We start from the raw sequence: 24,393 nt of genomic DNA on the forward strand, positions 1-24,393 counted from the left end.
CGGACCTGCACTCTTTGGTGATGGCCGCCGAACTTCCGTTGGTAAATTCCATAGAGTGCCCCGCCGCCGCCCGGGCATGCGTAACGAGATAGCGAGTTGGGTAGAACGGCGCTTGCGCATTAGCCCCAGGAGCGTGTCTCCAGGGGCCGCATAGACGTGGGAGGGCAGTTGGCAAAGGAGTTAGTTAGCGCCTGCGTGGTACTATGCTCAGGGCGGTGTTTGAAGGTTGAAGGGTTTAAGGGTCTGGCGTGTCTAGAAGGCGCCTGCGTATTCCTTCGGCCGGGGGTGTGATCCAATCAGGGAAGTGGGCGTGGCTTCAGGGGACGCCTGAGCAGTCCTCCTTCAACTGGGGGGTGGGGCGAGCCCGAGCTCGGGTTAGGGGGCGTGGTCTCAGAGGCGCCTGCGCGGAGGCAGTTGGAGGGAGGCCCGATTCCCCTTTGTTCGGCTTCGCCATTTTGCTAGGCAGCGGCAGTGGCGGCGGCAGCGGCGGCTGGAGCCTCTGATTGGGTTTCGGGGTCCGGTACTGGAGCCAATCAGCGCGGGCAGCGAACCGGGGGAGCGAGGCACGGTGAGTGTGAGGAGCCAATATCCAGCGGCCCAGAGCCGGCCCCAGCGCCCCGATTGGCGGGTCTCGCTGACCACTCAGGAGAGGCCCAGGCGCCCGTCGAGCCCGGGGAGTCGAGCTGAGCCTAGCCGAGCTGGGCTCCCGACGGCCCAGGCTGGAGCCTGCGAGCGCCCCGGGGCACTCCCGGCCGAGGCCTGCAGGGGGCCGCCCCGCGCGGGGATGGCGCCCTCGGGAGCAGGCATCTCGGGGTCCAGAGCCTCGCAGGGTGCCAGAGCCAGTTGGGGATGCGATGCGTCCCCGTCCCCCCGACCCTTAGGCACAGCTTCTCAGGCCCCCAGGCCGGGGGGTGTTGGGTTTGTCTGCCACCAAGGCCCCTAAGCTCAGGTACACACACACACGTGGGCCCGGGGCCTTGGTTTCCTCCTGGTCCTTCCGGCCTCACAGTTAAGCCCGCCCTTGCACTCAACACGCTCTGGCCCTCGGGACGGGAAGTCTCCCCCCGCGGGGCCCGCGCACCCCACCCCTCCGTGAGCGGGTCTGTCTGTCTGCAGCCCTTCTGGGTCGGGAGGCAGGCCCGGGGAAGACGCGCGCCGCAGCCGTCGGGCCCCGCGTGCAGCGCGGAGAGGGGGTGGGCCGAAAGGGGGGCCCCGCCGTCCCCGCTGTCCCCCTGATCGGTGGAGGGGATCCATTAGTGCACCCACTCCCCGGCCCCGCTGCGCCCCACCTCCCAGCACGCTCGGCCCGGGTCTCCGGTCCGGCGCCGTTACCACCCCCTTTTGGCTCGTCATTTCCTCTCTTCCCCGCCCCGATCGCCGGGCAGAACTGCACACCTCCGTCTTGGAGCGCAACCAGGCGGTCACCGGTCCTTGCCCGGGCTGTAAGGCCTGTCCATTCGGTGCCTGGAACCTCACTATAGAAGGTGGCGAGCCCTGTGCATTCCTTTTCCCGGAGGCTGCACAGTTTGCTTTCATTAGTCTTATCTGTTGTTTTTCATCTTGTGAATTCTCGCTCCCTTGGGAATGCACAATTATTTTCTTTTAACCTTTCTGTGTCACTTTGAACGTGTCAGGTTTCACTCATTAGCTCAGTCCACAGCCATCTCTTGGTTTGTTTTTTTCCAGTATGTTGATGTTTTCTCAGCAGGTATTTATAGAAACGTAACAGTCTTGTGGGGTTTTGTTTAGGGTGAAAGGAAATCTCCGTTGACAACCAAGTATCGAACAGTTAGTATGTACCAGGCGTCCATCTGTGTGCTGGGGAGGGAGTGGTTAGAGGTCGATAAGAACCTTCCCAGCCTGGTGGAGATTGACAGGTGAACAAGTAATTAATGTCTCACGGTTAGTGCTGTAACGGGGCCAAGTTCAGTTCTGTGGTGCACTGATGTGTGAGCTACCAACAGCCCCGGTGGAAGGCCAGCATTGCCACACTTTTGATTGGCCTTGAAGGATAATGGGATTTCTTCGGACAAGAAAGAATGGAAGAGCATTGCTCACAAAGAGAAAAGCAAGTGCAGAGGCACCAAGCTTTGCTGTGTGTTCAAGGGGGAAGAAAGTATAGGGCAGTGGGCAGTTGCCGTGAGAGTTTAGGCTGGAAAGCCCAGTTGGTAAAAACACTTGTATATCTTGTTAAGGAATTTTTCGGAAGCAGTTATTTTGTGGAAATTCGGATAGGAGAAATCTAGAAACACACTTTTTTCTCAGATTGGAAAAATAAGTTTCCGGCTTATGGGGTTCTGCTCCACAATAGCAGCTGACTTTGGGGGAAAAAGGAAAATTTTTCTCCTAGGACTTTAAAAGTTTTTACTCATGTGAAGCACCGAGTGCAGCAGTCCTTGCCACATAGAGTAGGCCTTTAGTATAGTCACAGTTACTAAGGTCATACAATTGGCAGGTTGCAGAAAACTACTCCTGAGGAGTAGTGCCCTTTCCACTACTGAAAATTTGGGGACAGTTTTTGTTTTCACTTTTTGTAATGAGTTTTTCATTGTTTAAGTCATTTTTTAAATTTATTTAATTCTTAAAATATCTAACAGATGGAGCACTGTGGTTTAGATATTTTTTAGAATGTTTACATTTGCCTTTGGACTGGATGAATACCTTGGTACTTAAAAAGGGTTATATCTAGTCACTAAAACACCAGCAAACATTTTTGCTAGACTTCTTTCTAAACGACACTTATAGTCTGGTCACTTTTTTGCTAAACCCTTCTAGAGACTCCACCTATCTGCAGAAAAATTTAGCCTGGAATGTTGAGATACAGTAATCTGGCCTTAGCTTTCTCTTGACTTGTGGCCTTGTATACACTGTTCATATGTGGAAATTTTTCTCTCCTTGTTTTTATGCTCTATCCTCATTTGGAGCACTCCATTCCCTCCCACTTCATCACATATATAAATCCTGCTCATGCTTAAGACCAGGTCAGATGCCACATTTTTCTAAACCCTTCTTATTGATCCCCAATTGGAAGAACTCTGTGTCCTCCATACTCCCATATTACTTTGTTTTTCTCTTAGGGGTTCAGTACAGATTTTTACTCCTTTACTAAATTTAAAGACTCTTTGAAGTTAAAATCTTAGTCACAGTTTTATTTCTAAAACCTTCAGGACGGTGTCTGACAGGTGGTACTCATCATTAGTGGAGATTAAGAAGCAAATTAGGAACTGCAATCCAGAACCTTTTGGATGATGGGGAAGCTGGACAGCCCTTTGTTCTCTAGTCTTTTATCAAACACAGATCAGAACCTGTTTGTTGAGTTGTGAAGTCAATTTAGTGGGCCAATGCTGGTAATTTTTTACAATAGAATAGAAAATATCACAGTTCATCTTATGTTATGAAGGTAAGTATTCATGAAACTTTTGGTTACTTTTTTAATATGTTGCATGTGCATTTGTGATGTGAAATGTTTTTCTTACTGTGAGTTGTCAACAAGGTTTGAAAGCTGCCGTTCTAGCTTTTACCTGGTAGTGATTGTCAAATATGATAATTCTATGGGGTCTTTCACTTGCTTATAGTTGAGTTTCTGGAAGTCTTAGCTTTAAAATAAAAATGTGTGTGGTTCCACAATGAATGGATTCCTAAGTAGTTAGCTGCATTTCAGGTTCTGCGGCTTGAAGTGAAGAGGAAGGGAAATTTTTTTGCTAACCGGAATAAACATACTCACGTTCTCTCTTTGAGGAAAAAACATTCAAACTTTGAGTTAGGAGTGAGAGCTATAGACAGACTAGAGCTGGCTGGCTTAATTCTGTTAGAATGTGGCCGAAAGGCACTTGAGGAAAGACGACGATGCTTGCAGTTCTGCTAATTGAAGCTCACAGTAATGGGAACACGTGGCTTCGTAGAAGCCAGTTGCACCCAGCCTTCCCCATTAGCAGTCTCAATGCCATGCTCCACGCTGAATCGCTCCCTCGTTAATATGACAGAGAATTGCTGTTAGACTTGAAGCTGCTTCCTTTTGACCCTTCAAAGTATAGTGGATTTAAGTGTTTTTAAATTGAAGCATTTGTATTACCAGGTTAAACTAGTTAAGAAGAAAATCTGCGTGACGTTTTATTAGTCATTTCCCTGCACTTCCAGTGCGATGTAAACTTCCGGAAATTAGTGGTCAAGGAAAAAGTCTTATACAGGAAGGGGATTTGGGGTGGGGTGGGTTGTTAAAATATGGAAGACATTCCTTCCTGATCCTTATTTTTTTAATCAACTCTTTTGAGATATAGTTTAGACATAAAGGATAATCATTTTAAGTGTACATTTTGATGAATTTTGACAAATTTACACACCTATGCAACCACCAACACAGTGAAAATATAAAACATTTTATCACCCCAGAAAAGTTCCAAATGCTCTATTCCAATCAACTTCCCTCTTTCCCCTCTTCCCTCTTTTCCATTTCCAGGAAACCACTGATGTGCTTTCTCTCTTAGATTACTATTACCTATTCAGGGTTTCATATAAATGAAATCACACCACTGCTTTGTATCATGACCCTTAATTTTTAATTTTATTAGTTTAGAAATATAAATGTATTGTGTAGATTGCAGTTAGAGACAAGATAGAGTTCAGGGAAGACCATTCACTTCCCTGGAAGAGCCACTTACGTCTGGCTGCAAATCTGATTTTCTGTACTGTTCCCAGAATCTCTCAGGAGCCAACTGAGTCACCCAATTCAGAAGAGACATAAAAATCAGAAAGCCAGTTTTTCAGTATGCAATGAGAAATAACTATCAAGCTTACTTGTGTTTCTGATCATATCTGCTCCCTGTTGGCTACTGTATATGTAAATCCAAATTATAGCTAGATGTGTGCTTGGTGAGCATTCCATTAGAGCAAGGGTAGTGAGTTGAAGAACCACATCGCCACACACCATCATGCTGTGATGACACAGTCATCCTGTCACTTGTTTATAACTCTTACACTCTTATACTACATACCAATCTGGTTATGAGTAATAGGCTCAATCGATTTTTATTAGATTTTCCTCCCAACATTTTAGTATAAAAATTTTCAAACATACAGTAAAGTTGAAAATGTTTTACAATAAACACCTATATACCCTTCATCTAGAGTCTACTGTTAATGTACTATACTTGCCTTTTCAGAGAGATACCTATCTATATCTATCTCTCCACCTATTCATCCATCAATATACTTCTTCCTAATATTTGGGCATGCACTTGAATATATTTTGATTTCTTCACATCACATTGAGACACCTTACAATCATGGTGGGTGATTCATATCATCCACCATGTGTGGATCTGTGGAGAGTGGTGCACTGCTTTGCTGCTGTGATGGGCAGATCATGTAACTCACATAACTTTGTCATTCAAATTTTAGAATTCATGAAGGCCTGGAGAAAAGTTTGGGGAAAGATTTATCTACATTTTGCTTATATACAGCTGTACCTCCCCCATGTTTCCAAGGTGAATTACCCTTTGATAATTTATATAATTTTAAATTTTTGAATCAGGTCTTTATTCAAGGTTCTCAAATATCACTTCAGTTTATCTAATTGTGTGCTTATTTCAAAAAGGAGCTTTCAGCTGTTAAAGTGTATGAGAATATAGTAAATTTGGGCATTGACTGCATATTTGATATTAAGAGCTTACAAATTTTTTAATGTTTTGAAGTAATTGTAGAGGCACAATGTCATTGTGATAAAACGATAAAGAAAAGAATCTACTCTTTGGAGATAGATGCTGACGTATTTTTGGAGTTTGGGGTAATAAAGTGTCTGGGATTTGCTTCAGAATAATGCAGGGGTGGGTGGAAAGTGGATAAGATATATGTGGAATAAGATTGACCATGGGTTGAAAATTGTTGAAGTTGGGTAATGGCCATAGGGGTTCATTATAATGTTCTCACTATTTTGATACATTTTTGAAAATTATCATAGTAAAAGTTAAAATTATACAATAAAGGGTGGGGTATTATTAGGCATTCAGATTCGTGACTGAGGAAAACTTAAACTCTTTTCAGAGAAAATCCTAGCCTGCTGTTTCTGTCATTCCTTTTTATTCCTTGCTCTGGATTAAAACGCAAACTCCTAAACCTTTGCTCGGTCTTTCTTACTTAACAGAACTTAATGGAGATTTTGATAAGCAACGTGTTTGACTTCAGGTCTGGGTAATTACTTACCAAATAATAAACCCTGAAATTTTAAATTGCTTACCATATGTAGTGCAAATGTGTTACAAATTAAAGAAACTGTTCTCTAAAGTACACGTGCAGACCTGAAAATCAGTGTTAAATAGGCCTTGTAACAAAGTGATGTTGTAGCTTAATGAGAATTTCTTAAGTGTTGCTCTAGTAGTATTGAAAGGAAAGTTTGCTGATGAGAAATGACAAAGCATTTTTTACATAGGTTAAGCATCTGGTGAAGCCTTTATTAACAATCTCACTTTACTCTTCCTACCTTTCTAATAGGAGTGCATCCTGAAGTCTTCTAGGATCTCCAGAGTGAAACTCACTGTGGTCAAGACTCTAACTTGGAGGGACCATGGAACAGTATACAGCAAACAGCAATAGTTCAACAGAGCAGATTGTTGTACAGGCTGGACAGATTCAGCAGCAGGTATGGAAGTAAAACTGCTTTAAACATCACAGCAAAAGAGCTGATAATAGCACTGCTCAGTAGCGGAACTGAGAGGTCTCAGATCTTATAAGAGTGGGTCTGGTGACTTGTGCTGAAGTGCTTTTCAAAGGTTGGATTTTTTGCAGTTTCTCTCATTTTCTCTGTTCAGAAGTCTATATCCAGTCCATAACCACTTAGAATTTGATTTCATGGGAGCCTGGTTTAATAGTAAATTGCCCCCTTTTATCATATTAGAAATCAAACACCTAGTCTGTTTTCAGATGGAATTATGGAGGGTTTTTTTTTGTTCTTCCTGGATTCAATTTGGTTGTTTCTCTTATTGATTAAGCTACCTTGTGGTCTAGTAAGGCTTTGGCCACAATAAACAAACCAAGATAGCTTCTAAGAAATCCACTGTCCTTTGATTTGATCCATCACAGTGCTTATTTTGAAAAGCTCTAGTTTAACATGAGGATAATATTTAGATAGCCACACGTATGGATAAGCACATATTAGAAAGGAATTCCCTGCTGCTGGTTTATCCTAATTAATATAGGTTGCCTTCTTGAATTTATACACAGATTACATTTTCTGATGATTTATACCTGGCTTTATTTTAGGAAAACTTCACTTGTTTTTTCTCCCTGGAAGAAAAGAAATTTATTATGCATTGATTTAACCTTAGGCCAAGATTGGGAATGTTTTATTTCCAAAATGGAACTTAGATAATATAGAAATAGTAGGGAGGGCAGAGGATGTTTTGATGGTGAGTTGTTCCATCTAATGATCAAAGAAAGGAGCTACTCTTGATTAAAAGAGATTAATTACCGAAATTCCTTTGCTGGCTTTTCCTTCCACGTAACTGCAGCTTCCTTCAACTGCCTTGGTAGAAAAGGGGATTCCACAGAGGACCCTCCATTCATACCAATGCCCTGGTGGGTGAATTCTTGTTCTGTCAGAACTTACTATCAGGAGTAATAAAAATTAGGTTGAATCTGTGAAAACATTGCTTCTAAGGTAGTCCAGCTGAGTAGGAGTAATCCTAGTTTGGGGACACAAGAGCAGTGGCTCTTGAAGATGATTTTGGCTCTAGTGATTACCTTCATGCTTCCTTTCTGGGGATTGCATTTCAGTTCCAGAAATTCTTCATTGTAGCTTCAAAGCTGCTGAAACCTGGTTAACATTTTTGTTCTTGTGAATCCATTTGAGGAAATAAAAAGAGCTTTAAAATAACTTCACGAAGAAGGATCACATACCTATTTTTTGAGGGAAGGATTGTGTTAAAAAATTTTTTGTTAATGATGTCAGCTATATTGGGTTTTTTGAGTCATGGAAGTGTGTTTTGAGTTCCACTCTGGGGACAAAGGGCTAATATCTGTAATCTGTTACTTCAACAAAACAGCTTCAGTATAGGGAGTCTACAGTTTGAAAGTCCTGTGTAGGGTGGGGCTATTGAAAGAAGACCCTCCCTCTCCCATAAGAGGTAAGGTGACCTCATGTCTTGAACTATACATTTCCTTCCTGACACATTTCAAGCTCTTCCTGTTCCTGTTCTCAGCAGCAGGGTGGTGTTACTGCTGTCCAGTTGCAGACTGAGGCCCAGGTGGCATCCGCCTCAGGCCAGCAAGTCCAGACCCTCCAGGTAGTGGTGCCCTCTCTGATTCTCTGTAAGCACTGCATGAACTTCTCCTCTCCTCATGTTTGGTGCTTTGTGGTAGGATCTCATGGAGAAATGGCAAAGTCAGTTGCATGTCTTTGATGCTGCTAACTTGTCTTTGAGGCTTAGAAGATGCCAGTTTCCTAATGTTTCATGCTAAATCATGTAGTGACCCCAGTATCAATTTTCTGAAAAGTGCCGTTTGGCTAATGTTTCTTTGGGAATGTCTGGGAAAGAATCAGTATAAGGGACAGGAAGAAATTCTTACAAGTGGCATTAGAACCTATTTAGAGACAAAACTGTAATAAGATTGCATGGTAACTTTTCTTGAGTTTGTATTATGATAGTGGAGAAGAAAATATGTACATTTTACTAGGGTAGATTGTGCTTTATTTTTATTAAAAGGACAACTTGGCTGTCCTGTCCTGCAATAATGATTGCACTTGACAAGATTGACCTAATCTCTGAATCTTGTTAATCTCGTAACTGCTATCTTTTCATTACCTTTCTTGGGGAAATAATGACTTGTCTTATTGTTAGATCTGCAGAGATTGCCCCATAGCTCTTGGACAGAGGTGGGATATGCTTTCTGTAAGTCTTAAGTATTATAGCCACCATAAGAATTCCTACTTAAACAATGCAGTTTCCTAACATTATGTATGACCAAGTTAAATATGTAAATTGGGGTTATATTTTGGCCGGTTCCTATATAAAGATAAGTGAAGAAGCATAAGTCTTTTCTGAGTTTATAGGTTACTTTAACTAAAATGACCATATTTTTGAGAAATTGACAAGATTTGAGTACCCTGCCTCTTCCCCTGCATTGAATGGAAATGATTCAGAGTAGGACCTAGAATGTAAAACTGGCATCTCACTTTATTATTAGTGCTGCTTAGCAAGTACCCTGCAGTGAACTACCCCTTACTGTAATCATTTCACTTTACCCTTTCAGCCCCACTCCCAAACCTGCCACTCATAGTGTTTGATGATGATGTACAGCCAATTCTGCACATAAATTAAGCTGAAATAAGCTGAGCTCATAGGTACTCCCAAACTATATTCAAATCTCAGTTCAGCAGTTTGTTATTCATGTTTTTCATGCTTGCTTCATCTTATTGAAATATAAAACAGTACTGTCATTAACCGCTTGTGGAATGGGAATGTAACATGCTCTTAACTGTATGGCTTCTTGTCTGATGCATGTATGCTTGTATTCATTTATATGTTGTAAAAACAGTGGGTTCCTTGAGTCTCAAATAGTTCATCATGTGCATATATAGGGAAAAGTGTGTCAATGAAGGGAAAAGTTAAGATGATGGATAGCCAGAAAATTACTAATAGCTGTGCCTTAAAACTTGTGTTTCCTACTTAGGCAGATTTTATTTAAAGAAATGGAGGTACTTTATGAAAATAATGGAAACCTTTCCTCTAGCGCTCTCACTATTTTGGAGAATTTTAAATATTTCTTTCAGTTAGTCATGCAATAAATATTCTGGAAAGTCTTTCCTCATAGAGCATATGCAAGTCTTTAAAAAGTAAAGTGGAATTTCTCAATGAGCAGTTTAACAAAATAGAGGATTTGAATGTTCCTAAAGATTATGATATGCTTGGGGGTGGGGGGAGGCTTAATATCTAATCTACTAATCTAGGACAGATCGGTCTTTTAACTAATTCCTCTTATTTGAACATACTTTCACTAGCATTAAGAATGATTATTTCAGATATACGGATTTTCTTTTGATCTGTTACAAATAATTCCCCAAAACAAAGATAGAAAGTTTGGGCTTTTAGCTATTCTATTGAACTAAAGTGGCTTATTTTTTGGCTTTCAGAATGCAGTTGGCTAGATATTTTTATACTGAGACTCAAGATGTCACAGAGCACGTACAATGCCCCGGCTTCTAGAGTAATCCATTTACTCATTGGAGCTTGAAAGTTGGGAGTTTTTGGTGCACTTGAGTGCTTTGTATAATTTTCATATTTGTTAAAGCTAAAATAACTATGCAGGTATTGCAGGGTCCAGTGTGAGAAGTTCCACCACAGAGATTGCAAACTGACCAGCAATATATTTCTAGGCATTTTTGCTAGTGGGCTCCTTGAACAACCACAGGATTAGAATTCTCAGTGAGGTGAAGAGGGTAAAAGATATATGTTTCATTTATGCTTGAGAAACTGTAGGGAGGAAGGGCATTCTCTATAAGCTCCCAGAGCTGCTCACTACCTAACCTGGAGTGGTTGCTAGGTTCAGTTTGATTTACTCCTTACAAGTTACTTAGAATTTATTTGCAGTCAACCACCATCCCCACCATCAGCCCTCCCTCTCATTGCCTCCTCTCCAGCCTTCACTAGAGACTATTCCTGGATATTGGTCTAAAAACAAAAATAGCCTTGATGATTTGATTAAATACTTCTCATGGGTTTAGCCTGTATTTGATGATAAATGCCTTCTATCTATTGAGACTTCCCAAAGACTCTGCTTATTCTCCATTATATCTGACCTTAAAGTATTCAGCTTGGCATTTAGTCAAAGATAACTATTTTCGAAGAAGACTACTTGAGGATGAGGACTTGAGACTTATTTTCTTAGTGTCTCTCCTACTTTCTCCTCCTCTAGCGAGGCAGCAGAGTAGATGCAGTGATTGTCTTTTGGTAAAAACCATTTTGTGTCTTATGTTATTTCATTGTTCTTATTTTACTTTATTTTAGGTCCAGGGGCAGCCATTAATGGTACAAGTCAGTGGAGGCCAGTTAATCACATCAACTGGCCAACCCATCATGGTCCAGGCTGTTCCTGGTGGACAAGGTCAAACCATCATGCAAGTACCTGTATCTGGGACACAGGGTTTGCAGCAGGTGAGTGGTATTTTTAAAAATGTTTAGACAGAATAATAGGATACAGGTTTTACGAAATAGGTTGTTGCAAACTGAAAATTGATATTGCACTTAATTGTTTCTTACCTTCTGTTCGCATTTAGTCGATTTCCCACCTTTGTAGTGTCAGTGATATAAAGCAGAGCTATACAGAAATTGGACATCTCTGGTAAGGGCTAAGATATTAGACGTGATCTCAAATCAATGTAAAGAATATAAAAAGAATCTAGTTTAATAAAAGTAATTCATTGGTGTGATCTCAGTTGGCACTTCTGGGCACTGGGGGAGGGAATTTTATAGTCTTCATTTCCTTCCATGTAATTTATAACTTGAGTTATCTAGGAAGTGATGGAAATATTTCAGTTCAGACCTATCGCACACACCTCACGCTGTACTTAGAGCAAAATTTATAAACTTAAATATTTTAAAAGAACTGCAAATAAACAATGGTATTTCTCTTAGAAAGTTAGGAAAAGAACAAAATGGGCAAAAGATTGGTTAAAATTAATGAAGTAGAAAACCAACAAATGTAGAAAAGTAAATATAAAAGCTGATTCCTTAAACAGACATATAGTTAGGTAAATCCACTGGAAAGACTGATTCAGAAACAGAAAACAAAAGTAAACAGGACACACAACTCTGTGGCATCAAATTTTTAGAGGGATTTTTATCTTGTTGGCAAAAATTTTAAACAGTAATTATATCCAGTGCTAGAATGGGTGTGAAGAAAATGAAACACCAATTATTTTTGGTAATTTTCAAATTCTAAAGCCATTTTGGAAAGGTATCTCACTCTTAAATACATAAACCTTTTGATCTACCTGTCCTGCTTCTGAGAATCTATTCTATAGGAACAAAAGCATCAATATGTAGGGAGAAATATACAAAGACATTTGTACATGCAGCATTCTACTAGCAAAAATAAAAAATAAAAAGTTGTAGCCTGAGTGTCTGTTAATAAGGATAAAGAAATGGTTGAATACATCATACTATATTCATATGGAGTGTTCTGTCCTTGTTAAAAAGGATGAACTATTGACTTTGGGTGAGGGGTTAATATTGAAGTGTTGTTAGTGAGAAATAATTTGCAGAGAAGTATATACTTAAGTCATCTCACCTTTGTAATTAATAGCTAAATCCCAATGAGTATACATGTTTATGAACTTTTTACTAAAATTTTCTAAAGCTGTTTATATCTTTAATTTGTTTTAACAGTTACAATTATTTCATTAATGTCTTCATTTTTCTGGAGGAATGTAATATAAGTTGAAAGAATTTGGCTATGCTTGATAAATCAAACTTTTAAGTTTGGCATATTCCCTTATAGTCTTGTGCACACCTTTCAGACATAGCTATACACATGCATGTAGTTTTCATTGTTGTGTGTTTGGTGTTTTTGTTTGTTTTACTTTGCTTTTTTTTCCCCCACATGATTTTCTTATCATTTTTAATTCCTTCATAATGGTCAATTTGATGAATCAGAATTTCTAATTTACAAAGTGTATTTAGGGATTTTTGTTTTATTTTTCTTTTTTTGCTTTTATAGGTAAGATTACTATAATGTATTTGAATTTTATAGCTTTATTTTTTCAGTTGAATTTAATCTTATGGTAATTTCTTTGGAGTGGAAGAATTGGTTGGGCAAAGGGTAAGATCATTTTTAAGGCTATTGGCATATTTTTGCCAAGATAGAGTTTTAGTTAGGATTAAAAATAGTTTCCATGTTTCTCCATGCATAAATGTGTGAACCTTTAAATATATTTTAGTGTGTGTACTTGCCTCAGTTTCACACTGCTGTTTCATTTCTGTCCTTGCTGTCATTGCCTCGTCTCCAACCCCCCCCTTGCCACTCCCTCTTCTCTGTTGAACAGAAATAGTGTGATTCAGTGCTAGGAACATTGTACCACGAGTGCGATGACCTGACTTCATTCACAGGTCTGCCATTAAACAAACTTTCTGATCTTGGCCAAGTCATTTGAGTGTCAGTTTTCTCATTTGAAAATGCAGTTTATATCAGGTGATTGCTAGGGTTCATTTCAGCTCTAAATTCTGTGATTTTTCAGCTCTAAATTTTGGGATTTTTTTTTTGGCCTTTAAGAGACATTGAAATGGTTATTTTATTCCCCTCCCTCCAAGCAGGACTGTAACTAATCAAACTATCTTGGAAAATTTATTTTCTGTTAATGTTATATTATATGGCTCTAGGTAAGATCCCATAGCCTCCCTTAGAATGCTTAAAATTTCAATCCATTTTTATTAGAGGTTGCTTTAGTGTTTTTTGAATAACCGTGTCTTTTAGAAGTGTACTTAACCTTTTTTTGGATTGCATCTTCTGTTTTAGAATTCCAGTGAAACCTATGCTCTCAGATCAATATCCCTGGCTTGATATAGACAATGGAACTAAAGTAGAGAGCCAAAAAATAGATGCAAGAATATTGGAAATAGGTATATAACAAAAATAGTATAAAGTCTCAGTGAAGAAATGGTTTAAGAATGATATCAAAAAAGAAAATTGATCTCTACCTCATGCTATATCAAAAATACTTGCTAGACAGATTACAAATCTAAATGGAAAAAAGCATACTTGGAAACTTTTATATTCTCTTTACAGGAATATTTTCTTTATGCTGTGGGGTAGAGAAGGATTTCTTACAGACACAAAAAAATTGATTTGACTACTTTAAAATAAAAACTTGTCTACATCAAAATATATCATAAAACAAAGGTAGAAGACAAAATTTGGAGAAGGTATTTTTAACACTTAACTGGGTTCGTATCCAGAATACATTAAAAAAAATTTTTTTTATGTATTGATATGAAAATAACAATCCAGTAGAAAAATGGGCAAAGAATATGAATAGATAGAAGAGGAAACCCTGTTGACCAGTAACACGTATTCCTTGCTATCCAAAACAGGTAGAAAAAGATCCAGATAACCGGATAAATTTCTTTACTTGTTTATTTACCAACACTTTCTAATTTAATTTGTTAAATCTCAGTGTTGACTGCAGGGATGTCTAATATGATAGTCTCAACCTTTCTGTACAAAATCTTTTAAGGATTTTGTATATGCATATTTATAGAATCCCAGTTGGAAAAATTAGGAATTACTTAATTTTTTTTCAATATGTTATTATAAAAAACTTCAAACAGACAAAAACAAAGAGAATGGTATGGTGAATCCTCATCACCCATTTTAACACACAAACTAGTATTATGTTTAAGTAAATCCATTTTCATCTGTATTCCCCTACTCAAGAGTTATTTTGAATATATGAGGTACCATTTCATCTGTTAAAAATATGGTATATTAGGTATATTTAGGGTATATTTTTAAATGAACATGCTTTTAAAAATATATACGCATGCCAGCCCATCATCGTTTTAAAAACTGACATTGATTCCTTAATATCATCCAGTATCTAGACAGTGTTCAGAATTCCCCCATTGTTTCATAAATGGAAAACAGGTTATCTCTAATTCATAATAGAGCAAAACAGGACTTCATTTTTTTCCTCTTTAGGGCATTCCCTGCCTTCTAGAGGAATTTGGGTAACTAACCCTCCAAAACCATAGGAGACCAGTGTCAGCAGGATACTAATCTTTTATGTTCTGTTCCGCAGATACAGTTGGTCCCACCTGGACAGATCCAGATCCAGGGTGGGCAGGCTGTGCAGGTACAGGGCCAGCAGGGCCAGACCCAGCAAATCATCATCCAGCAGCCCCAGACAGCCGTCACTGCTGGCCAGACGCAGGTAATTCCACTGTCCACTGTGTCAACAGAGGAGCACAGCTGCTTTGGGAGGGTTTGACAACTGAGTCAGATATTTCACATGTAGTAGAAATGGGGAAGAAAACCATCCAAAAAATTTCTTTTTCTTAAAAAGGACTACATAGTCCTTTTCTTTTTGGTGTCTTTGGAATCCGTTAAATTGTGGCATTATTTATTTCCTACAGACGCAACAGCAGATTGCTGTCCAGGGGCAGCAAGTGGCACAAACTGCCGAAGGGCAGACCATTGTCTATCAGCCAGTTAATGCAGATGGCACCATTCTCCAGCAAGGTACGTGTGCCCATCATTTCTGTGGCACTTTCGGGGGCATCCTTTTTATCTTGAGCAAATGACTGCTTTAGAAATTTTGTGGTGACCTCTATACCACATATTTTTGAAAAACAACAAAATTTCCTCTAAGTCTCCGTTGATTGTTAGTTCCTTGTCACTAATATGCGACCAATGTTGATTCCGTTTGTAGAACTACAGTGCTTGTTAAAGACAACCACTAGGACCCTAAAGATTATATAAGCTTTTTATTCTTTCTGGGAAGAAATGTTTTCTAAATAGAAGTTTAGAAATACGGAGTTTCTTTAGTGGTAGAGACATACATCATAAGTCAAGTTGGCGTTTATTGCTATTGCTGCTTTTTTTTTTTCCTGGGCCACTTCATTATTAATTTATTCCGAAAAGACTTATATGCCCACTGTGTATATGTAGCACATTACTAAAGTAGTTTTCTTCTCAAAGACCCTCTAGTCTAGTAAGTGAGACATGCAAGTGACCACATAAGCACAGTGCATAGCCCTTATTAGAGGTGTGTATTCTATGACTAAAGGTTTGACATGTGATTAAAATTTGGCAGTATACAAGATCCAGTGAGTGCAGTAAGTGTGCTCTCCCATGACTCGGGCCTGAACTGGCAGGAGCTCAGAGAATGATGAACAAATTCTCAAGTGCTGCTGTTGATAGCTTGGGGGCTTGGAGTACCTGGTTTAATTGGAAGTTTTAGTCCTGCAGCTGTTTGACTCATTGTCAATTTAGGGTAAACAAATTAAAAGTTTATAAAAATCTTCATCCTGAAGCACGTTATTCATATATATAAGAACAGTTGATATAGCTGGAGTCATACTGACCCATAGAAAGGGAAGCCTCCAAACTTTTTAGTCACCCATTGAAAACTATTATTGGAATACCCAGGGAATTATCCATTTCAAGGGTAGTTTTATTCAGAACTGGAACCCAGATAGTTAATAGAATTTCTAAGATTGTGATTACTTGGATTATATACAGCAAACCAGGGAGAGAATGGAGGAGAGCTTTTTTTCCCCTTGTCCTATTGAGTATGTTTTTCCAGGGTGAGTAAGTGTGCGCCACATAGAAGAGGGACTAACTGTGTTCCCTCCTTTCTGTGTACCTGTTTTTTGTTTGTTTTATGTTTTATTTTCTTAAAGTTACAGTCCCTGTTTCAGGCATGATCACCATCCCTGCAGCCAGTTTGGCAGGAGCACAGATTGTTCAGACCGGAGCCAATACCAACACAACCAGCAGTGGGCAAGGGACTGTCACTGTGACACTACCAGTGGCAGGCAATGTGGTCAATTCAGGAGGGATGGTCATGGTAAGAAAATTGATTTTTCATTTCACTGTTCTCATCTGTAATTTGTTTCTCCATGTATCTTTGTCTTTGAAAATTTCTTCAACTTGCAATTTGATATCTCTCATAAAGCTTGTTTATAATGCTGACCTCTTGGGACTGCGATTAATCCCTTAAGACACTTACAGAGATCTACTTTTTCAATAAGCATTACAACAAACCATAATTCATTCTGAGCACCTACTATGTGCCAGAGACTATTCTAGGTGCTAGAGATATAGCAGAAGGTAAACAGATGTATTTGCTTTTCTGTAATCTTATTCATAATTCAAATAATGAAGGGAGATGCAAACTACTAATCTTCGGGAAGTGGAAAGTATATTGCCCAGAGTGGGTAAAATAAGAAGTAAGTTCAAAATTAGAAAGATTGTAATCAATAGAGAAACCGAAAACTGTGATGTAAATATATTGGGAAGATAGGGAAGGAGAGTTGGGTGGTGTGAGTGAAAGCTAAATCCTCATATATGTCAAAATAGGGTGTCAGTATACAGTACCTAAAATGGATAAATTAAGAATGAGTAGTAGAAACCTGCACAGAAGTAGAGGAACTACCAGAAAAAACAATACAACCATTCAAAGTTGGGGTGTTACAGTTGGGAAGGTAGTGGGGCACGGGAGCCCGTTACTTGTTTCCTCATACATTTAGTACAGTGTTTTGTTTTTGTTTGTTTAGGAAAATATGGGTTGAATTATATAGTAAGTTAACAATTTAATTAAATTATTTATATAACTAAAAGCATTTAGTAGCGCTTGGTCAATGTGAACCTATGTTCCTTCGTGTTTTCCTTGTGCTCTTTTATTGCCTTACGATTACCGTTCATGACCATTAGATGGCAGCAGACATTCCTAGAAAATGGAGCAGTTGTGTGGACAAAAATTTGGACGTGGTTGTGTCATTTCTTAGTATGGCTCCTTGGCCCCTATTACAGAATCATCTGGAATGTTTGTTGAAAATGCAGGCCTTCATCATCAAAAAATCTACAAACAATAAATGCTGGATGGGGTGTGGAGAAAAGGGAACCCTCACGCACTGTTGGTGGGAATGTAAATTGGTACAGCCACTATGGAGAATAGTATGGAGGTTCCTTAAAAAAACTAAAAATAGAACTACCATACCACCCAGCAGTCCCACTACTGGGTATATATACCCTGAGAAAACCATAATTCAAAAAAGAGTCATGTACCATAATGTTGACTGCAGCTCTATTTATAATAGCTAGGACATGGAAGCAACCTAAGTGTCCATCAACAGATGAATAGATAAAGAAGATGTGGCACATATATACCATGGAATATTACTCAGCCATAAAAGGAAACGAAATTGAGTTATTTGTAGTGAGGTGGATGGACCTAGAGTCTGTCATACCGAGGGAAGTAAGTCAGAAAGAGAAAAACAAATACCGTGTGCTAACACATATATATGGAATCTAAGAGAGAAAAAAGAAAAAAAGGTCATGAACCTAGGGGCAGGACGGGAGGAGAAGAGGGAAGAGATACGGGAACATGTATATGCTTAGCTGATTCACTTTGTTATAAAGCAGAAACTAACACACCATTGTACAGCAATTATACTCCAATAAAGATGTTAACACATATATATGGAATCTAAAAAAAAAGGTCATGAACCTAGGGGCAGGACGGGAATAAAGATGCAGACCTACTAGAGAATGGACTTGCGGACGTGGGGAGGGGGAAGGGTAAGCTGAGACGAAGTGAGAGAGTGGCATGTACATATATACACTGCCAAATGTAAAACCGATAGCCAGTGGGAAGCAGCCGCATAGCACAGGGAGATCAGCTCAGTGCTTTGTGACCACCTAGAGGGGTGAGATAGGGAGGATGGGAGGGAGACGCAAGAGGGAAGAGATATGGGGATATACGTATATGTGTAGCTGATTCACTTTGTTATAAAGCATTATAAAGCAATTTTACTCCAATAAAGATGTTAAAAAAAAATAAAATAAAATGCAGGCCTTTGGTGTAAATGTTCTCCAAGAATCTGCATTTAACTAAGTGTCCTATAAAAGCTGCTTTTTGTAGCATTCAGAAGAAAACTAATAGGGACCAATAAACTGTCTCCCATGTCCATACTTCATGTCACTAGTTAATAAGCTCTGATTTTCTTTTCACACAGATGGTACCTGGTGCTGGCTCTGTGCCTGCTATCCAGAGAATCCCTCTCCCTGGGGCAGAGATGCTTGAAGAAGAGCCTCTCTATGTGAATGCCAAACAGTACCACCGTATACTTAAGAGGAGGCAAGCCCGGGCTAAATTAGAGGCAGAAGGGAAAATTCCAAAGGAAAGAAGGGTATGTATAACACTGGGAAGGATACAGGATGAGAACGGCAGGGTTCTACTTCTGAAATTACCTTTTATGTAGTTTGTTTCCTTGAGTACCTTCCAAACATTGAAGTTAGATAGCTGTTACCTTTTGTAAAAGCATTTATTATTGCTATATGGAGCTGCAACTACAATATTTAAAATATAACTATGACATAAATAGGGTGTTTTTTTAATCTTACATAAAAGAAGTCCAGAGATAAATTGTCTTGGGCTGTGGTAGCACATTTCCAGTCCTCAAGACCCATTCTCCTCCTTTCTTACCGTCCTGATATTCTTAGTATGCTGTCCATAGTCCAAGAAGACTGTCTGGGCTCTAGCCTAGGAACAAAGGGAATAAGAAAGGCATTCTTTCAAGGAAACATTCAAGAAGTTCCATGCATCTCATTAGCCAAAATTTAATTACATGACCACACTTAACTGCAAATAAGTATAGGAAATGCAGTCTTTTTACTGAGCAGCCAGCTAAAATTTGGTCTGTTATTAAAGTGAAAGAGAGGATATATATTGGGAGGTAGGTAGTGATCTCTCTTATATCTTTGGGGAATCTTTATTTAGTTATTACTCATTTGGCATTTACATTCTTATGATAGTTAGATATGGTTAGCTGCTGTTTGTGTTTTCTCCAAAGATGTCTCCATAATACAAGGTCATAATTGCCCCGGTGGCTTTGATCACAGCTGTCCTAAACTTCTGAGCATTAGACAGCTATGCTAGTTTCAGCTACTAGTTTTATTTTTCTTATTTTAGAAATACCTGCATGAGTCTCGGCACCGTCATGCCATGGCACGGAAGCGTGGTGAAGGTGGACGATTTTTCTCTCCAAAGGAAAAAGATAGTCCCCACATGCAGGTAAGAAGATTTATACCTTTTATTCTTCTCTTTACTGCCTTGTATTTTCTTGGCTGGAAGCCTTTGCGTTGTCCTCCTGATATTTTCAAACTAGGGACTAATCAGTCTCTAAACTAGATGCAACATTGTGTGTCTTAGAGCCCTTTTCACCTTAAAAGAACTAAGGTCTTTAATCAGTGGCCTTTTTTCCTTCCAGTCTTTGCCAGTTATCACTATTAACTCCTTCTTGAAATTCTCACTTTTCTTGATTTTCAAAGAACAAGTTTGTTTCTTAGTGTAGTAGCAGTAGCAGCAGCAGCAGCTAACACTTAACTGCTGTGTGCCAGCCATTATGTTAAGCACTTTTCTTTTGTAAGCATTTTTTCATTGAATCTTTACAACAAGCTCAAGCCCCATGAGGTAAGAATTATAGTTTCCCTTTTACATTTGAATCTGAGGTTTAGAGGGGTTAAGTCATTTGCCTAAGGTAAAATATTTAATAAAATGGTGCAACCGAAATTCATACCTAGGCAGTGTAATTCCAGAACTTAGTCTGTAACCATACTGGTTCTTACATCTAATTTCACTGATTGTATCTTATTGGCATTTCTAGTCAATATGTCCAAAATAGAACTGTTGGTTTTTATTTTATTTTTTTATGCCTAAACCAGACACTCATCTCAACAAGTGACATGTCCATTCACCCAGTTATTAAAGCTACAATTGTCCAATTCTTGAAGTCCTCTTGGTTTTAACTCTAAAATATACTCTGAATCAGCTTACTTTTTTCCCTCGTAACTGCTGTCAGCCTGGTCTAACCTGCTCTTCTTTGCTTCAGTTATTACAGCAGCTGCCTAGTCTCCCTTCTTCCCCTCTTGTGCCCCTCTAGTTCACTCTCCACATCTTCGTGTAATCTTTCTAAACGTGTATCATATCACATCACCATCCTGCTTAAATCCCTTCTACTCCCACCCTTTTCCATTTGCACTCAGACTAAAATACAGAGTTCTTACCATGGCCAGCAAGGCCCTGCATGATCTAGCTCCTGCCCACTTCTGGCTTTGTTTCCTCCTGCTGCTTGGTCTTTATGCTCTTGCTGTAGTGTTCAGGAACCTTTGTCTTCAAAGTAGCTGGTCTGTAAAGCTTTTCACGCCCTCTTTTGCTTGGCTATCTCCTTCTTTTAGGTCTTGGTTTAAATCTGAGAGGCCATATCCAGAGGTCTCTTCTACCCCATTATTTTCTCACATCTTCCTTTTCTTTTGAGTGCAATATTGATAATAATCATATTGTTTTATTTGTGTGATCGTGCAGTAGTTGTCTCCTTCACTAGACTGTAAGCTGTGTAGAAAGTCGAGGATTGTTGTTCTCGATTGTACTTAACATGATGCCCATTTAAGAATAAGCACTCAGTAAATGTTTGTTGAATTAATGGATTCCTCCCATTTACTGATGCTTTATTCTGTATACCCATCACATCCCACCTGCACTACTGTCAAATCTGTCTTTATAAGATGGTGCTTTCTTAATCATGTCAGTCCCGTGCTCAAGGATGCATGCTAGTTGCTCATTGCTTTCTGCAGCAGATCTCAGACTATTTCTGTAAGTTACTTAGCCTCACTTTCTTCACCAGTAAAGTGGGATGCTGTTGATACTTTATAGGAATGTTGGGATTTCATGCAGTAAGTCACATTAGGCACCTGTTTAGCACAGTGCTTAGTGCATGGTGAGAGCTCAGTAGAGGCTGGTTATTGAGGCTTACTGATCAAGACCCAGCCTCTGGTCCTACCACCTCCAGAAATGTTTCAGCTTTTTCTTGGATCACAGCAGTTGAGGCTTCAGAGTGTTGGTGTGGAGGAACTGAAGGTGGTTATTGTGGAGTGTTGCAAAAAGCTTCCAAGGACTGATCCCCTCCCCCCTTTTTTTGCCACACTGCACGGCTTACAGGATCTTAGTTCCCCGACCAGGGATTGAACCCAGGCCGTGGCAGTGAAAGCGCCAGATCCTAGCCACTGGACCACCAGGGAACTCCCAAGGGCTGTTCCTTGTCTTAACACTGCAGGTTTTTTGTAAAAGGCAGGCAGTAGGCAGAGTTTAATGGAAAGAAGATTAAATCGGAGCCAAGAGATTTGGGAGTTAGTTCTTGCTGGGCTCCTCACTGACTTTTTGACTCTAGTCCAGGCAAATCACTTCACCCATCCAGGCTTCAGGTTTATCTACAAAATGAGTGCATTAAAGTAAATAAATTCCGGCGTCCTTTCCAGCCCTGCTAAGTGCTCAGTATTTAAATATGATCAGAAAATATACAACATGACTTGGTTTCTCTGGGTCTTTTTCTTAGCCACCTAAGGACCCTAATCCTTAAGCATAGAGCACAGCATAGGTGCTTAGAAAAGAGAGATACTCTCAACTCCGGAGTGTTTATTAATGGAATGCCAGGCCAGACTTGGAATCTTTTTAAGAATGAGGTGTATTGTCTCTTCTTTGCTAATGGAGCTGCGTTTCAATCCGTGTGTGCAGACTTAGATACATCACAAGCCTTTGGTTTACTTAGTTTGTGTATTTCCCTTGGTGATAAGTAGTGAGCGCCATGAGTTCCCAGTTCTTTTGCAAAGGACTTTAATTGTTATGCTTTCTTTGTAGGATCCAAATCAAGCAGATGAAGAGGCTATGACACAGATCATCCGAGTGTCCTAACCCCAGGCCATGTGATGGAACTGATCAAGGTCATGTTCCTCTCACTGTTTCCCACTGTTCCAAGGAAACTGATCACCTCTTCCAATGGGACACTGACGATTACATTCTGCCCTTTTCTACAGGACAGAAACCACTTAGTTTTTAATAAGTGGCTTAGTATTATAATTGCAAGGATGTCTGGCAAATAGAAGTTGCAAGCCTTTGACTCACCCTTTCAGTCAGGACTTATTTCAGACTGTTGTTGACATTGACATTTCATGGATTGGGATGATGCAGGGGACCCATGCCAGCCCAGCAGTACCACACCTAGCACTTAATGTTGACTGGTAATGCCAGCCAGCCATCTCAGCAGAGGAGAACGACCTTCTCAACCTAAACTGCAGTCAGGGAAGCTGCAGCCCGCTCCTTCCCATGGATTCCAAACAGCACCCATCCCTCTGATGGGGGATCTCAGGCTGACTAATGGACACTTTGTATTCAGAGATGGTTTCCAGGCAAGGAAGCGTCATCTCATGATATGGAAACAATAAATTCTCTGAGATACATTCGTCTAATCTGTGGTAATAATAAGAATCCCTTCTACCCAGATGATAGGTTGGTATCTTTGGACTCCAGCCAAGAAGAAGCTCACTCTGGGGATAGACTCTGATCAAAGACTCAGGCACTAAAAACATAGCTGAATCTCTTAGCTTTGACAAGTTGTGGTCTGCTTGTCTGTCGACAGGTCATATGGACTGTAGTTCTTGCTGTGGTTACTTTTAAGACAATTTAGAGTGTGCTGGACCTTGACACTGCCTTTCCTAAGTAGAGAACAAAATTATAGAACTTCTGTGCCGAAGTGCTGAGGACATTTGTAGTAACTCCTTAACAGAGCAGAATTAGAGATTTTCAATCACAGGCTTTGTGACAGCATTTGGGGAATAGAAAGGTTCATGTTTGTTTCAGTCTAGAAGGACAAAGTGTAGTATATATACTCTGATGTTGTCATAGCACGATTCACCAGTGGATGGATGCCTGGGATGGATCATTAAGATGAAGAGAATAATTTACGTTTATACTATAACCTTTTAACAAGCACGGAAAGGGGAAAGTCTGAGATTTGGTCCTTGACAATTTCTGGAAAGCACTGTTCAATCAAGCTATCCTGGACATAGTCCAGGTTTGCCTGCTAGAGCTTGAGATGTATGTTGGCTTCAATCCTGCGCTTTGTGCTGGCCCTGGAGAGCGAACATTCTCATTCTTCCCATGGCAGCTGATTCTTTGGTGCCAGTTTCCGTTTGTTTCCCCTTTTCTCCATAGGCATTGTGCGGAAAGGTTTTCACATTGCATCCACGTTCTGGGGATAAACTGCGGACTAGAAATAAAGATTCCTGCAGGGTCAGGAACAGGGCCACAACTCCCAGAGTGGGTTGTGCCTCAGTAATCTGTTTCTTTTCTAAACGTGGAACCCTGGGAGAACTAAGATGATATTTCAGAAGAGTTGCTGTTTTCTTGGAAACAAAGAAGGAAAACATAATCCTTTTGAAGAACATTTGGGTTTGATTTAAATACCAAGAGTAGAGATTGGCTCTTTCTTTGATTTCACTCTAGCTGTATTAAGAAGGAAAAGAAAGTAAACCCTCTAAAGAAAACATCACAAAGGGAAATCACTGTAATGGTACAAAATAGAGGTACAGAGCTATGCAAAGAAAGCAGGAAGTGAAGTATTTCCCTAGTCCCTTGAATCTAGTCATCTGTCCTGGCTTGCGGATGTTAGGCGGGGTTGACCTGTGGGCTCACTAGAAACTTCTGGCTCTTTATGCGAGTTTCAGGTGTTAACTTTATTCAGTAAGCCCCAAGTTCTTCAGATGATAGGTTACTAAAAACAATGAAGAGTTTATATCCTATGGTTTGTTTAGGAACCTTCAAGATGCAGAGTTCAGAAAGAAATTCCTCAG

The 24,393-nt window shown here is 39.9% G+C and overlaps 1 protein-coding gene across 5 annotated transcripts; it reads left to right on the top strand.

The window, feature by feature from the left end:
* Positions 1 to 435: 435 nt before the first annotated feature.
* NFYA (nuclear transcription factor Y subunit alpha) lies at positions 436 to 23,010 on the top strand. 5 transcript variants are annotated; one of them, XM_007458189.1, is made up of 10 exons: positions 454 to 568; positions 6,487 to 6,634; positions 8,193 to 8,279; positions 10,998 to 11,144; positions 14,786 to 14,917; positions 15,120 to 15,225; positions 16,407 to 16,555; positions 18,726 to 18,899; positions 19,682 to 19,783; positions 22,403 to 23,004. In XM_007458189.1, the coding sequence occupies exons 2-10, from the start codon at positions 6,560 to 6,562 to the stop codon at positions 22,454 to 22,456; spliced, it is 1,026 nt and encodes a 341-aa protein (XP_007458251.1). In that variant the 5' UTR covers positions 454 to 568; positions 6,487 to 6,559; the 3' UTR covers positions 22,457 to 23,004. The 5 variants fall into 5 exon arrangements, with proteins under 5 accessions (XP_007458253.1, XP_007458251.1, XP_007458249.1 ...); XM_007458187.1 differs by having other exon boundaries at positions 467 to 568; positions 16,389 to 16,555; positions 22,403 to 23,007; XM_007458191.1 differs by lacking the exon at positions 8,193 to 8,279 and having other exon boundaries at positions 436 to 568; positions 22,403 to 23,010.
* Positions 23,011 to 24,393: the final 1,383 nt, after the last annotated feature.

Source organism: Lipotes vexillifer, unplaced genomic scaffold, assembly GCF_000442215.2.
Source record: "Lipotes vexillifer unplaced genomic scaffold, Lipotes_vexillifer_v1.1 scaffold4, whole genome shotgun sequence".
NCBI classification, from domain to species: Eukaryota; Metazoa; Chordata; class Mammalia; order Artiodactyla; family Lipotidae; genus Lipotes; species Lipotes vexillifer.

Coding starts and splice junctions, on each gene's coding strand:
- NFYA (XM_007458187.1), top strand. CDS start 6,560: ATGGAACAGTATACAGCAAACAGCAATAGTTCAACAGAGCAGATTGTT. Junction 15,226..16,388: donor TGGCACCATTCTCCAGCAAG/GTACGTGTGCCC, acceptor ATTTTCTTAAAG/TTACAGTCCCTGTTTCAGGC. Junction 18,900..19,681: donor AAATTCCAAAGGAAAGAAGG/GTATGTATAACA, acceptor TTCTTATTTTAG/AAATACCTGCATGAGTCTCG.